Here is a 15,778-nt window from a genome sequence, read left to right on the forward strand (position 1 = left end):
TATTCTTCCCACCAGGTCTTCAAGACAGCTGTTCATCACTATCTCAAATCCTCACCAATCCAATACTGTCCCATGATGTTTTCTCCCCTCGTTAACTCCCCCCCCCACCCACTCTGCCCTCGCCCCACACCAAGCCTTCCTCCTCCTTCCAAATTTCCATTTTTCCCTCCTGAGGGTTTCTTTCGGTATCCATCCTATCCACCCTATGCATCCTCTCCTGCCCCCCATTCCTCCCCACACCCATTGTTTGTCCAAGTTTTCCCCCTCTCTTTGCTGTACTTTTTGTCTTGTTACATCCTGATCTGCTTGGTCTCCCAGTACTAGCTCTTCCACGAGCCTCAACTCTGCATACAAAAAATAAAAACGGTGATGTGCATCACCTAATAAAGCAATGCTGTTTACATGTATGATCAATATTGAGAATTGTATCACAAAATAGACAATGACAAATATATGATTTGGATCCCACAGATTTAGGATTTATCAGACCACAGATTTAGGCTCTCTCTTAATACTACCTCCTCGCCCTAATCCCACCCCACCCGCCCCAGACAAACCCAAAGTAGTACATATATGGAAACGGAAAAAGGGTTCTGTTGAAAAATTCAGACGCAATCATTGGAGCATGCAGCGAGTGCTTAGAGTTTGAATCGAGGGACTCAAGGCAGGGAAACAACATTTCTATCATCTCTGGCACATGGTATTGGACGTCTGGAGGAAGTTAGAGGACTTCTAATTTAAACCAGTGTGAGGAGGACTATTCACAGCCATGGAGACAATGCTATCCCAAGGATGCTTAGAGGTATGTGTGTGTGTGTGTGTGTGTGTGTGTGTGTGTGTGTGTGTGTGTGTGTGTGAGTGAGAGACAGTGTTTACTGGAGAAAGGTAATCATCTGTTGCAGTTGGTTTATGCATGGGTTCGATATTGACAGGAACCTCAACCTGAATGTATGCCTACTCGTACATATATTTAGGTGCAAAACAATAACTGCACATACATTTTTATGTGTATGTTTGTGCATGGAGATTTACTTGTATCACAGACTAGAGATAGAAACATATATACATGAGATGACATTGTTCATGTTTCATTTATTAATAATATTAAATCAGGAACGGCTTGATGTGAAAAACTTCTAGTTCAGTGTTTACTCGATGTCATCATACACAACAAACTCAAGAGAACTGGGAACCGAGCCGTTCGGGTGAGGGTTAGGGTTAGTTCCATGACGATAATATTATAGAACAGCACTATATGATTATAAATCCGTTTGTAAACATCATTTGTTATTATTAATAGAACAGGACTACATGATTATACATCCGTTTGTAAACATTTGTTATTATTAATAGAACAGCACTATATAATTATCCATCTGTTTGTAAACATCATTTGTTATTATTAATAGAACAGCACTATATGATTATCCATCTGTTTGTAAACATCATTTGTTATTATTAATAGAACAGGACTATATGATTATACATCCGTTTGTAAACATCATTTGTTATTATTAATAGAACAGCACCAAATGATTATCCATCTGTTTGTAAACATCATTTGTTATTATTAATCAAACAGGACTATATGATTATACATCCATTTGTAAACATCATTTGTTATTATCAATAGAACAGCACTATATAATTATCAATCTGTTTGTAAACATCATTTGTTATTATTAATAGAACAGCACGAAATGATTATACATCCAATTGTAAACTTCATTTGTTATTATTAATAGAACAGGACTATATGAATTTACATCCGTTTGTAAACATCATTTGTTATTATTAATAGAACAGCACTATATAATTATCCATCTGTTTGTAAACATCATTTGTTATTATTAATAGAACAGCACGAAATGATTATACATCCGTTTGTAAACATCATTTGTTATTATTAATAGAACAGGACTATATGATTATATATCCGTTTGTAAACATCATTTGTTATTCTTTATAGAACAGCACTATATGATGATACATCCATTTGTAAACATCATTTGTTATTATTAATATTAATAGAACAGTACGAGATGATTACATATCCGTTTGTAAACATCATTTGTTATTCTTAATAGAACAGCACTATATGATGATACATCCGTTTGTAAACATCATTTGTTATTATTAATAGTAATAGAACAGTACGAGATGATTATATATCCGTTTGAAAACATCATTTATTATTATTAATATTAATAGAACAGTACTAGATTATCATACATCTGTTTGTAAACATAATTTTTTATTATTATTAACATTAATAGAACAGCACTAGATGATTATACATCCGTTTATAAACATCATTTGTTATTATTAATAGAACAGCACCAAATGATTATACATCTGTTTGTAAACAACATTTGCAATTATTAATAAAACAGCACTATGTGATTATACATCCATTTATAAACATCATTAGGGTACCATTAGCTTTACAAGCTGTTACCCCATTGATTCTGTTCTCTTTCTTTTTATTTATTTATTATTATTATTATTATTATTATTAATATTGGTTATTCTTCATCCCATTTTGGACTTTTTTTGCTCGATTATGTACATGCAAATCCGGTGCATGCTCCCATACCTAACCTGACCTGACCTGACTTGACTGGTCACTGTGTGCATGTGACAACAATATCCCAAACACTTCACAAGTCTGGCCTGTACGGTTGGGTGGTAAGAAGGAAGCCATTAGCCCATTACTCAAAAAAGCCCACCTTGAGTCCCATTTGAGGTGTGCAAAAAGCCACTCCAGAGATTCTGAAGCCATGTGGCAAAATGTTTAGTGTCAAGGTGGAAATTTTTGGCCTAAATGCGAAACGTTACTTTTGGTGCATACCCAACATAGCATATCACCCAAAGAACACCATCCTCACTGTGAAGCATGGTGGTGGCAGCATTATGTTGTGGGGATGTTTCTCATCAGCAGGGACTGGGGCACTTGTCAGGATAGAATGGAAAATGGATGGAGCAGAACACAGAAAAATCTGAGAGGAAAACCTGCTGCCTTCTGCAAGAAAGCTGAAATTGGGACGGAAGTTCACCTTTCAGCACGACAACGATCCGAAGCACACAGCCAAAGCTCCACTGGAGTGGCTAAGAAAGAAAAAGATAAATGTCCTTGAGTGGCCCAGTTAGAGCCCTGACCTTATTCCAATCAAAAAACTGTGGCATGACTTGAAGATTGCTGTCCATCAATGCTCCCCACACAACTTCGCTGAGCTTGAACAGTTTTGTCCAGAAGAATGGGCAAATGTTGTCCAATCCAGGTGTGCAAAGTTGGTAGAGACCTTTCTCAACAGACTCACAGCTGTAATTGCTGTCAAAGGTGCTTCCACCAAGTATTAACTCAAGGGGGGTGGACACTTGTTAAGCCAAGATATTCTAGTTTTGTATTTTTAATAAATTTTCTGAAATTTGTAGAATTTGTTTTTCACTTGGAAGTTGTGGGTTACAATGTGTAAATAAAGGTGGTAAAAGTCTGATTTAATGTAATTTAATTCCAGGTTATAAGGCAACAAAAGGTGAAAATTTTGAAATGGAGTTTCGAGTTTCTCTAGGAACTGTACATCATGATATTTCAAATTGTTGTGGACGAGTTATGACAAAATTTGGTGGATAAGTTGGTTAGGTGACAAGAACAAGCCAATTCAATTATTGGTTTAGTTCCGGATTCAGATCAGACCTATCAGTGGGTTACAAAATGTGAACTGTTCAGCCTGGCAGAGGTATGCGCTATACCGAGTGCCGTTCTAGTTTTTATTATTAATTGGACCCATATTCTAACCACCGTTCATTCTCCTGTACAAACCTTTCCGCTGAGATCACACGAGTGGCGTGGCTTTGTTGATTTACTAAATTATATGGAATATTCAAAAAGTTCTCAGAATATATATATATATATATATATATATATATATATATATATATATATATATATATATATATGGATATATAATTAATAGCAATTTATGATTAGTAATGACATAAACTTACGAATTAAAATAAAAAGAGTTAACACGTTACTGGTCTCTCATTCCGAGAACATTTTGAATATAGAATGACAGTCCAAAGAAGAAGTTGCTTTCATTGGAAACTTTTTGACAAACAGCAAATTGTCCACAAAACGCAGTTGTGTGAAAATGAACAATTTTGATCCGAATCTGAATGCGACACAAAAACAATGTAATTGTGTTGCTAGTAGAAGTGGAAAAGGTTTCGGATATTCGCTGAGATATTCCATGACTAAGAAAACTTTCCCTTGGGATATCGTGGTTTTTGGATGGCGGGAGATAGATGCCCCTTGGTCACCGCGAGCCGGATAACCCGAACCACAAGCACAACCACACCTCAGCGGTGAAGGCACATCGTCCTGAGTGTAGGAAAGTAAATAAGAAATGTTGGAATATGAACTATCCTGAGCACTTTAAAAGAGGTTTCAACCTGATGAAATAGAAATAATCTGATTGAAAATACAGTTTATTTACAAGTTTTGTTCTTGTTTCAATCCACAGGCAATCGGTGTTCGTGGCGAGAAACCACCAAACCCAGTTCTACAAGTACTGGTTAGACTCTCACCACTGGAGTTTTGATTATGTTCATAAAACTGATTGATTATCTCAAACAATAAAAAATAAACCTGAAATATATGGATTCACAGCACTCATTGCGAGGTGTTCGTGAGACTTCTCCATGTTCACGTTGACTGGAAATGTGTCCATCACAGGGCTTCAAGCTTCTCCAGATGCCCACTGGACCTGAGAGATACCGTCTCATGCTCACTGACGGCGAGAGTCGCAGCTCCTGTAAGTGACGTCACAGGGACTGATCTCGAGAAATGAGTTAAATTAAGGACAAAATGGTGAATTCTGAGAATGGTTTTGGCCCCTCATAACATGATTTTTGTTCGTTTCTGGTTATGCTTGTCCAGTTTTATCATCCATGTATGTGTATATATAGATGGAATGCTGGATGATGGAATAATTCTGGATAAATGGGATTTGAGAGCTATTTGGCCTGGACGAAGGTTTAAAGGTTTTAAAATATCGAAATTCATGCAATTTCGAGTCATGTGCATTTTTGTGCTGGTCCACACGCCTACCGGAGGTGAAGAATAATATACCCACAAACTGCTCAGTCAATTCTACCCAACGTATAATTACCTTTTCATCGGGTTACTTCACCTAGAAACATGAGCAGTCTCACCAGTTCGTGAGTATTATGTCGTGAAAGGGACATTCATAGGAAACTCCATCAATGTTCCACACTCCATTGGGAACAACTTCCCTTATAACGCTCCGTGGAACCAGGTTATCTGCTCCAAATTATACATCTCCTTTGTTATGTATTCAATATAGACAGGGATGAAGACTCTGAAGTGGTAACAATACGTTTAATCGAAGCACAGCCACAACCCAGCACAGCAAAGCACAGCACCGGAACATGGGCAGTCACATGACTCACCTGAACCACGCCCAGGCTGGCCGCTGCACCCATGTATGCACGCAATAGTATAAACTACTGATACATCTCTCCTTTATTACCTCCACCACCGAAGGTGAAGGAGGTTATGTTTTCACCCCTATCTGTTTGTCTGTCTGTCTGTTTGTTTGTCTGCGTGCAGGATATCTCAAAAAGTTGTGCACGGATCCGGATGAAATTTCGTGGATAGGTTGGGTGTGTGACAAAGACGAACTGGTTAAATTTTGGTGAAGATTTTGATATATATATATCTATATATATATATATATATATATATATATATATATATATATATATATATATATATATATATATATATATACATATATATATATATATATATATCGACAAGGTATACAAAAAAAAAGAAAAAAAAGATATTAGGAGAACTGTGGAAGAGAGAGGGATGGGGCGGGAACCACGGAGTATACAAGATGGACTCCACAGGGATTTTCAGGACCGTTACACAACAGGGAACAAGATTTCGATGCAAACACTGACTTTCGGCATTCAGCCTTTTCACATGCGGTATAAGCAGTGCGGCCATTTGAGGTAAGAGAGGGGATGGAGGGGGAACATACACCAGAAACAGATTTGATTAGATGCCACCAGGATTTTGAGGAGGGAGAGAGGTTTGAGAGTTCAGACTTGAGATGAGAAAGATGTTGTTTTCTGGCTCTCCTGAGGGTCGATACACACTTGTTCCAAGCTTTTTTGAAGGAACTGAGATCACCCTCAGTTGGATTTGCTTTCCATGAGGCAAAGGCAAGTTTTTTTCAGGCCAACTGCCTCGTCACAAGCTTCAGTAAACCATGGGTGGGAGGAAGGGTAGGACAACTGAAGACGAGAGGAAATAAATCTGTGCATGAGGGAGAGCAAGTTTCTTTGAAAGAATTCCCAGGACGAGTTGATGTTGGAGAAAGTAGCGATAGGAGACCAGTCTAGAAGTTTGATGGCTGCTTGAAGACCCTACCAGTTAGCCTGAGTGAAATGCCAGACTCGGCGGCGGTAAGCTGGTTCTGTAGTAGCAGCCAGAGAGATGTTTACTTTAACAAGCATGATCTAGTAGTGATGGGGAACACATGTTTTAAATTTCAATCTGATCATATGCATGTTGTGGCAGCCAAAATTATTTAAGTTTTTTGATCTGGGTTCGTTTTACCTCCACCACCGAAGGTGAAGGAGGTTATGTTTTCACCCATACTAGTTCTTTGCTGTATTAGTTCTCGTTCTCCAACTACTGTATTAGTTCTAGTTGTCTAACCACTGCGGTAATTTTACCATCCCATTCTGCTCTGTCCGCGTATTATCCCCCCGGAACCACGGTGTTCTGCATGGGCTGCACTCTACCTGACCTTCTCTATTAACAGAAAATATACACATGGAGAAAATGTACAGCTGTGCTTCTCACTCGATCGAAGAGTGAAAACTTTGTCCAGCTTCAACCATTTTGAAGCGACTGACCATCCTCTTTCAGCAAATGGTAGCTGGTGTGAAATCTCCGACAAGAGGTCAACACCGTCTCCCGGCTGGACATATCTCGGACGTTTGAAACAGTCTATCACCCTGCTTTGCTTTCGAAGCTCTCTGCTTGTGGCATTCAAGGCCACCTTATTTCCTGGATTTCTGATTTCCTCCACTCACACAGTCAACATGTTGCTGTTAATGGAATCCTTTCCTCTTCTCTACCAGTGGAGGCTGGGACCCAGTTTTGTTCGTCATTGATGTAAACAACCTCTCCCGCATTCTGAAACCACCATCTTCCATTTTCGCAGATAACTTCCCATTGTGTTGCACCGTACCCCATTCCATCTTAAAAAAAATTAACTCGTGTTACTATTATTACTGCCATCTACACTGTCTACCTTACCCGCCTGTCTCAACATGGATTATAGATATGCAGGTTAAAGCATTCCTCATTTGATAGCTTCTTTGTAATTCTAAACTGTGCAGTACAACTTGTCACCTGTCACAGAAAACACACGAGATTATGCTTCCTTGTGGATTGTCAGTGGGAGTAACAGGAGAACGTGATGTAAAAGTAGATGCGGTGGTTTGTAGTCATAATGGTATGATATTGTGTTTCTCAGCCGTCATGTTGGCGACACAGCTCAATCACTTGGTGACCAGTGGGAAGATCGCAGAGAACCGCATTGTTCGTCTCCAAAATTACAACTCGACAGAGCTGCGCGATGGCAGGTGAGTTGTGATTTTATAACAAGTTTGTTTATCCCAGAATGTAAAGGTTAGTGTGTGATTCAGTGGTTTTCATCGATTCACCCTTGTAAAGAGACCACACAGAACGCCGTTTAAAATTTCTAATCACTTTGGGGGAATGTTGTTGGCACTGCTGAAGACAGTATTCAGGTGCCACTCTCGTATCTCTGAAAGGGATTTCCGAATCAACGACAAAGTGTGAAAAAGCACGACCTGTCGGCCAGATTGCATAGATTATCTCCCCTCACCTCATGAGAAGGCCATTCGTGAGTTCGCTGAGCTTTCATTGACAATTCAAAAGCAATATTATATCTTGTGCTCTTGTTTCTCCTTTTTATTAGTTGGGATGTACCAACCCCAAGCCTGGTGTTGGCGCAGTGGTTCGGGCAGTGGCTTGGGACCCAAAAGGTCCTGAGTTCAAGCCCCGTTGGGACACTGAATTAATATATGTATGTATAGAAAACCAAATCGAAAACACCAGGGGGTTGACTCAGCCTGCCATCCTTCCGAGATCGGCGAAATGAGTACCAGTTGTACTGGGCCCGGTGTATGCTCCGGTTAGAATAGGTGTACCATATCCCTGTGTGTCGTAAGAGGCGACCAGGGTTGCGTCAGGAAGGGCATCCGGCGTAAAAACCTATGCCAAATCATTATGCGGACAACATAAATCATTATGCATTATGCCAAATTCCATACCGGATCGGTCGAGGCCCGGGTTACCAACGACCGCCACCGGTACCGATGGTCAGCTGGGTACCAGTGGAAATTGTGCCACTGCTCGGCGAAGGAGGAGAAGGAGATGGGGCAGCGAGTCCGGAGGCAGTGGGAGAGGGGGAAGGGTAGAAGTGTGCAGGTGAGAGTTGGAACTCTGAATGTTGGGACGATGACTGGCAAAGGGCGAGAGTTGGCCGATATGATGGAGAGAAGAAAGGTGGACATACTGTGTGTACAAGAGACCAAGTGGATGGGGAGTAAGGCTCGGAGCATTGGAGGTGGTTTCAAACTGTTCTACCATGGTGTGGATGGGAGGAGAAATGGTGTCGGGGTAATCCTGAAGGAAGATTATGTCAAGAGGGTATTGGAGGTGAGGAGAGTGTCCGACCGAGTGATGAGTGTGAAGTTGGAAATTGAAGGGGTGATGATGAATGTCATCAGTGCATATGCCCCACATATGGGGTGTGAGATGGAGTATAAAGAAGATTTCTGGAGTGAGTTAGATGAAGTGGTGGAGAGTGTATCCAAGGATGAAAGAGTGGTGATTGGAGCAGATTTTAATGGGCATGATGGGGAAGGGAATAAAGAGGATGAGGAGGGGATGGGTAGGTACGGTCTCAGCAAGAGAAATGTGGAAGGGCAAATGGTGGTAGAGTTTGCAAAAAGAATGGAAATGGCAGTGGTAAATACGTATTTCAAGAAGAAGGAGGAACACAGGGTGACATACAAGAGTGGAGGAAAGTGCACACAGGTGGATTACATCTTAAGCAGGAGATGCAACCTGAAAGAGATTCGTGACTGTAGTGACTGTAGTGATTAGTGACTTAAAGAGATAGTTGGGAAGGTACTTGGTGTGACATCTGGACAGAGGAAGGAAGATAAGGAGACTTGGTGGTGGAACGAGGAAGTACAGGAAAGTATAAGGAAGAAGGGGTTGGCGAAAAGGAAGTGGGATAGTCAGAGAGATGAAGAAAGTAGGCAGGAGTACAAGGAGTGGCGGCGAAAGGCAAAAAGAGAGGTGGCAAAGGCCAAGGAAAAGGCAAATGATGAGCTGTATGAGAAGTTGGATACAAAAGAAGGGGAAAAGGATTTATACCGACTGGCAAGACAGAGGGACCAAGCTGGGAAGGATGTGCTGCAGGTTCGGGTGATAAAGGACGCAAATGGGAATGCGCTGATGAGCGAGGAGAGTGTGTTGAGAAGGTGGATGGAGAACTTTGAGGAGCTGATGAATGAAGAAAATGAGAGAGAGAGAGAGAAGGTTGGAAGAGGTGGAGATGGTGAATCAGGAAGTGGGGTGGATCAGTAAGGATGAAGTGAGGACTGCTATGAAGAAGATGAAAAGTGGAAAGGCGGTTGGCCCAGATGACATACCAGTGGAGGTATGGAAGTGCTTAGGAGAGATGGCAGTGGGGTTGTTAACCAGATTGTTTAATAAAATCTTGGAAAGTGAGAGGATGCCGGAGGAGTGGAGATTAAGTGTACTGGTTCCGATTTTCAAGAATAAGGGTGATGTGCAGAGCTGTGGAAATTACAGAGGGATAAAGTTGTTAAGCCACACCATGAAGTTGTGGGAAAGAGTAGTGGAAGCTACTAACCCTAACCCTAACAGCTTGGTTGAGAGGAGAAGTGACGATCTGTGAGCAGCAACATGGGTTTATGCCAGGAAAGAGCACCACTGATGCAATGTTTGCTTTGAGAATGTTGATGGAGAAGTATAGGGAAGGCCAGAAGGAGTTACATTGTGTGTTTGTGGATTTAGAGAAAGCTTATGATAGGGTGCCAAGAGAGGAGTTGTGGCATTGTATGAGGAAGTCGGGAGTGGTGGAGAAGTATGTGAGGATTGTGCAGGATTTGTACGAGGACAGTGTGACAGCGGTGAGGTGTGCGGTAGGAATGACGGACCGGATTAAGGTAAAAGTGGGATTGCACCAAGGATCGACTCTGAGCCCTTTCCTGTTTGCAATGGTGATGGACAGGTTGACGGACGAGATCAGACTAGAGTCTCCATGGACTATGATGTTCGCGGATGACATCATGATCTGTAGGGAGAGTAGGGAGCAGGCTGAGGCGAGCCTCGAGAGGTGGAGGTACGCACTGGAGAGAAGGGGAATGATAGTCAGTCGGAGTAAGACGGAGTACATGTGCGTAAATGAGAGGGAGGGTGGTGGGATGGTGCGGTTGCAAGGAGTTGAGGTGGGGAAGGTGGATGGGTTTAAATACTTGGGATCAACTGTCCAAAGTAACGGAGAGTGTGGGAGAGAAGTGAAAAAGAGAGTGCAGGCAGGATGGAGTGGGTGGAGAAGAGTTGCAGGAGTGATTTGTGACAGAAGGGTAGCTGCAAGAGTGAAGGGGAAAGTATATAAGACGGTAGTGAGACCAGCTCTGTTGTATGGTTTGGAGGTGGTGGCACTAACAAAAAGACAGGAAGCAGAGCTGGAGGTGGCAGAGTTAAAGATGCTGCGATTCTCGTTGGGAGTGACGAGGATGGATAGGATAAAAAAAATGAGTATATTAGAGGGACAGCGCAGGTAGGACGGTTTGGAGACAAAGTGAGAGAGGCGAGATTGAGATGGTTTGGACATGTGCACAGGAGGGATGCAGAGTATGTCGGGAGAAGGATGTTGAAGATGGAGCCGCCAGGCAGGAGGAGAAGAGGAAGGCCAAAGAAGAGGTTCATGGATACGGTGAGGGCGGACATGCGGGTGGTTGGAGTGTCATTGGAAGATGTGGAGGATAGAGCAAAATGGAGATGGTTGATCCGCTGTGGTGACCCCTAACGGGAGCTAGCCGAAAGAAGAAGAGAGTGCTCTTGTTTCTCCTGCGAATGTGACAATTCTCCTGCGATTTTTATTTCTTTACTTTATACACCGTCAAGGCTTGCATAAGAGCTAACACACAGAACGTACAAGGAGAGCTGGAGACAAGAAGCGCAGGAGAGGGAAGGAAAAAACGGTGAGGAACAGAGAAATGAGTAAATGAGAAGAAAAGATCGAGGATTTGGATGGGGGAAGATAAGAAATGGTGGTGAACAGCTGTTTTGAAGACCTGGAGGGAAGAATGGGATTGAAGAGAGTGTGGGAGTTTATTCCAAAGGCGGGGAAAAAGAGTAATGAAAGAGTGAAGGTGAGCAGTGATTCTTTTAGAAAGACATTGTGTCTTCGCCAAGCTGTTAGGGTTCGCCTTCGCCCGTGAAACAAAGTGAATCTGGAATCAAGCACAACCTTCCATTGCACTTGAACCCACAAAAGTCTCAGCATATCCTTATCTACTTAAAATATATTGTTGCAGGCTGGGGGTTGGGTTAGAAGACCACGAGGTGGGGGAAGCTATCTCTGTTCCCACCAGACTCCCCAGAATTGTAGGCCGTCGCACACGGATAATTCCGTGACGCGGCGGGTCGCTTAACCGACCGTGGATGCCAATAACTCAACCGTGTGACCTAGGGTCCTCCCGTCTATGGGTTAATCGGGTTACCTAATTAATCACGTGATTTAATTACCATGGAACACGCCCTCGGTACGCCTTGTTCGAACCGGATTACTCTACCGGACTGGATCACTTTACCAGACGGATGCAGCCGAGCGACACTGCCAAGGATGTACCAGCTAAAAGGAGCGGATCGTTGGGAATAAAGTCCCAGCTAAACTAGGATTCGGACCATGCTGGATCAATGGAAGCAAAGACAAAAACAAGCAGGGAACATTCCGAATAATAATTTATTAACAATGGGTGAGGAATGGTATGTGGCACGATCAGGATTTATTGGGGTGTGTTGTGCAGAGATAGGGGGGAGAGGTGTGGTGCAGCAAATAAACAGGCTACTTACAAAAGCAGACACAGAGTAGACTTAATGCGAAAATAATAACAATAACGATCTTCTGCAGTCTGACTTAAGCAGACAGGCGCCAGGACACACACACACACACACACACACACACACACACACACACACACACACACACACACACACACACACACACACACACACAGAGAAAACCCGATGAAGAGGGAGTATTGCAACAAGAAGGGAAAGGAGTTGAGGCTACGATCTCGGTACCTTTGTTCTTGATCGCACGAACGCGCCACCAATATGTTTCGAGGGGGGGGGGATGCTCTGTAGTGTGGCACCCGACAGCTGACGCGTCGTCTCTGGCTTCAGTTGAGCTTGTGGAGACTGTGTTTGTGAAGGAGGGCTTGAGTGGAGAAGGGGCGGAGTCCAGGGTGCATGGACGGAGTGGTAGGTGGGACCAGGTTGGCGGATGGGGTCGATGTCATGTGGGCGGAGACGATGAGGCGGAGTCCAGGCAGCGGGAGGTGGGTTGTGGCAGTGTCGACGAGGGCGAGGCCAGAGCGAGGGAGAGGTGAAGAAAGAGAAAGACGGAGGGACCGCTCCGACCTTTCTCGAACTTGCAGCGTGGGGGGAGGGGCCACCCCGAAGCGAAATCTCATCACCTGAATCGGACGCTCTGATTGGCCCTGACCTCTCACGTGGAACGCTAACACAATCTACACACAATCACAATCTAAACAATCTAAACGCACAATCTAAACTTGTACCATTAACTTTACTCAAGTGATTTTCTTGGCTACAGACGTCTCATTCTGGTGCTGGAGTTGGAGGTGCTGAATGCTGAAGGTGTCCAACAAGAGGGTGTCAATGAAGACAACAAAGCAACAGTGGGACAACTACTTACTCCACAAAGGAATTCAGGTCAGGATCAATGAAAATCTTTTAAATTATCTTCTCCATATCTATTCATTAAACATGAATAAGAGATCTATTTCAAGATGATGTTCATCCTGTTCCGAAGTCAAATTTTCGGCACGAACAATTCGATCTCAGGAGAGGAACACATCTTAAGGACTGACCTTTCCTTGAGTTTGGGGTCTCACCAATAGTCATAAGCCGGCTACGTCCAAGTCATCCAAAAGATGTTACTCCTCTTGAAACTTTTTACGTGAAAGTTCTCGGTGATGGAAGAAATATAATCTACACAGTATTGTCCCATTATGTACTTATATTTCTGATAAATGTGAAGTGTCCCACACTACTGACTTCGTTTCTGGATTCCAAATAATGCCATGTTTATTCAAGAATGTGACCACGTGACAACATTGCTGTTATTTCATCCATGGTGATGCAGAAGGAAAATGCACATTAATTCCACCAATAAATTCCTGTAATTATTCCCAACTGTTGTCTTCCTCTTTCATATGCAACGCATGACTGCAGGTAGCATCATTTGTTGGGGTCGCGGCTGGGGGGCTAATCCAATGCATTAATCCAGGGAGGAATTTGTAATTTGTTCAGGATGCCTGGCGATAGCTCGCCTCCTCTTCACAAAGGACACCCTGAGATCTTAAAAACCTGCCAACGAACGTCGGCAGATGGGACCCCCAGTTTAACGTGCATACGAGGGACACACATTGATGAATCACCTTGCCTGCGTGAAACACCGGCATGACAGCTAAAAGCTCGGTTGGGATTCGGACAGAAATACACATTACTTTTCGACTCACCTGCCAGCCTTAACACTTGTCTACACCTGAGAACTGTTCAGCAATGGGTATCCTATGGGAATGAATAACAAGTGTGGTTCAGGCAATTTCACAAGGACTGCTTCAATGCTGGGATCGAAAAGATGGTTCGTAATGGGACAAAGTCCATTGAACAGGATGGATATTATCGATACTAGTGTGTGTGTGTGTGTGTGTGTGTGTGTGTGTGTGTGTGTGTGTGTGTGTGTGTGTGTGTGTGTGTGTGTGTGTGTGTGTGTGTGTGTGTGTGTGTGTGTGTGTGTGTGTGTGTGTGTGTGTGTGTGTGTGTGTGTCCTCTCAACTCCAAAACCATAAAACCAGCAGCTTGAAACTTTGCATGCAAATGAAGAAAACTCGAAGGAAGTGCAGGAGTGAAAATTAGGTGTTTGGGTTAATTAAACCCCCCTTTTGAAGATAATTAACGGACTTATTTAATTATATCCTTCATCAGGCGATCCTCGGCCACCTCACTGTCTGGGGTCTAAAGGCGTATCCTGGGTAACCTCACTGGGGTCTAAAGCCGCCATGTTTTTTGGCTGCTGTTTTACACTAAACTGAAAGGAAGGACACCCGAGGTTCCTTCGGTACTTACGTATATGGCTTATCTTGTACCCCACAGACGATAGTCCCGAGACTAGATCAACTATATTCGATATACCCCAGAGAAGATAATAACATGACCATGCCTGCTGCTCCTGAAGGGAGCGGGGTATATTCAGTAACCAAATTTCTTGTAGAGCACTTGCCAAGTGGTTTTAGCACTCAAGCAAGCATTCCATTCAAAACCGTTGATAAGGAACGGCTGGCTTGGCAAGCGCGAGCTGGCCGCTTGGTAACTGAACACAACCGCCAATGTACGAATTACATATATATATATATATATATATATATATATATATATATATATATATATATATATATATATATATATATATATATATATATATATATATATATATATATATATATATATATATATATATGAGTGAACCCGTTGCGTTCCCATTGTGACCGTGGTTGATGAATAAAATCATTTCAAGAAAAAAAAAAAAGATAGCTCCAACGAACTATACTGCTGAGGTTGTTTGCATTGATCAAATTCTCCCAAAGAGTACTTGACTGAATCGGGAATTGATTTTTTAATAATTTTTTTCGTTGCCTGATGATAATGAAACTTGATACTGCACACCGCAGGAGAATGGTGGGTAAGGTGGCCATAAAATTTTTGCGCTATCGTGTACCATTTTGGCTGTATTTCGGAAACATACATACATACATACATACATACATACATACATACATACATACATACAAAATGAGAGTTTTAGTAATATGTCGCTAAAAGCGAAACATTTGTTTGTTTGTGATCTTTTTGCTTTGAGCACCGAAGGTTAATCGTGATGAAATTTTCTGCAATCACATGTTTGACCACGATGCACCTAAATTGGGGGATTAAAGTTGTGATGTGGTCATTTGGTTCGTCATTGCCGTATTGTACTCCCGATTTAATTTCTTTACATCAGCTTCACTCCTTTAGACCCCTTAGACTCTTTACACCACTGACACCTTCACACCCTTTAGATCCCCTCACACCCACTAGACCCTTTTGATGCCTATATAAGTTATTCGATCCTTTAGAGTTTAGACAGTTGACACTTTTCAAACCTATAGACCTTTCTTGACGCTTTTGACACGTTAAACCCATTTTGCTCTTTCACCCTTGCAGACCCCTTTTTACACTTTAGACCCCTTGACATCTGTTAGACCCTTGAGACACATTTGACTCCTTCGACTTTTACACCCCTTATATCCT

At 42.4% G+C, this 15,778-nt stretch overlaps 1 protein-coding gene across 1 annotated transcript in view; it reads left to right on the top strand.

The window, feature by feature from the left end:
- Positions 1-612: 612 nt before the first annotated feature.
- The window catches only part of LOC147011268 (replication protein A 70 kDa DNA-binding subunit-like), a 65,295-nt gene continuing 50,129 nt past the window's right edge, over positions 613-15,778 (top strand). Inside the window, exons 1-5 of the mRNA XM_085859260.1 lie at positions 613-802; positions 4,527-4,577; positions 4,739-4,817; positions 7,584-7,692; positions 13,020-13,138. Coding sequence (XP_085715386.1) covers positions 770-802; positions 4,527-4,577; positions 4,739-4,817; positions 7,584-7,692; positions 13,020-13,138 — 391 coding nt within the window. The 5' untranslated portion in view covers positions 613-769. The remainder of the gene's footprint in view (positions 803-4,526; positions 4,578-4,738; positions 4,818-7,583; positions 7,693-13,019; positions 13,139-15,778) is intronic.

Source organism: Eptatretus burgeri, chromosome 16 (assembly GCF_056783735.1).
Source record: "Eptatretus burgeri isolate ZD-2024b chromosome 16, Ebu_testis_v1, whole genome shotgun sequence".
Lineage (NCBI taxonomy): Eukaryota > Metazoa > Chordata > Myxini > Myxiniformes > Myxinidae > Eptatretus > Eptatretus burgeri.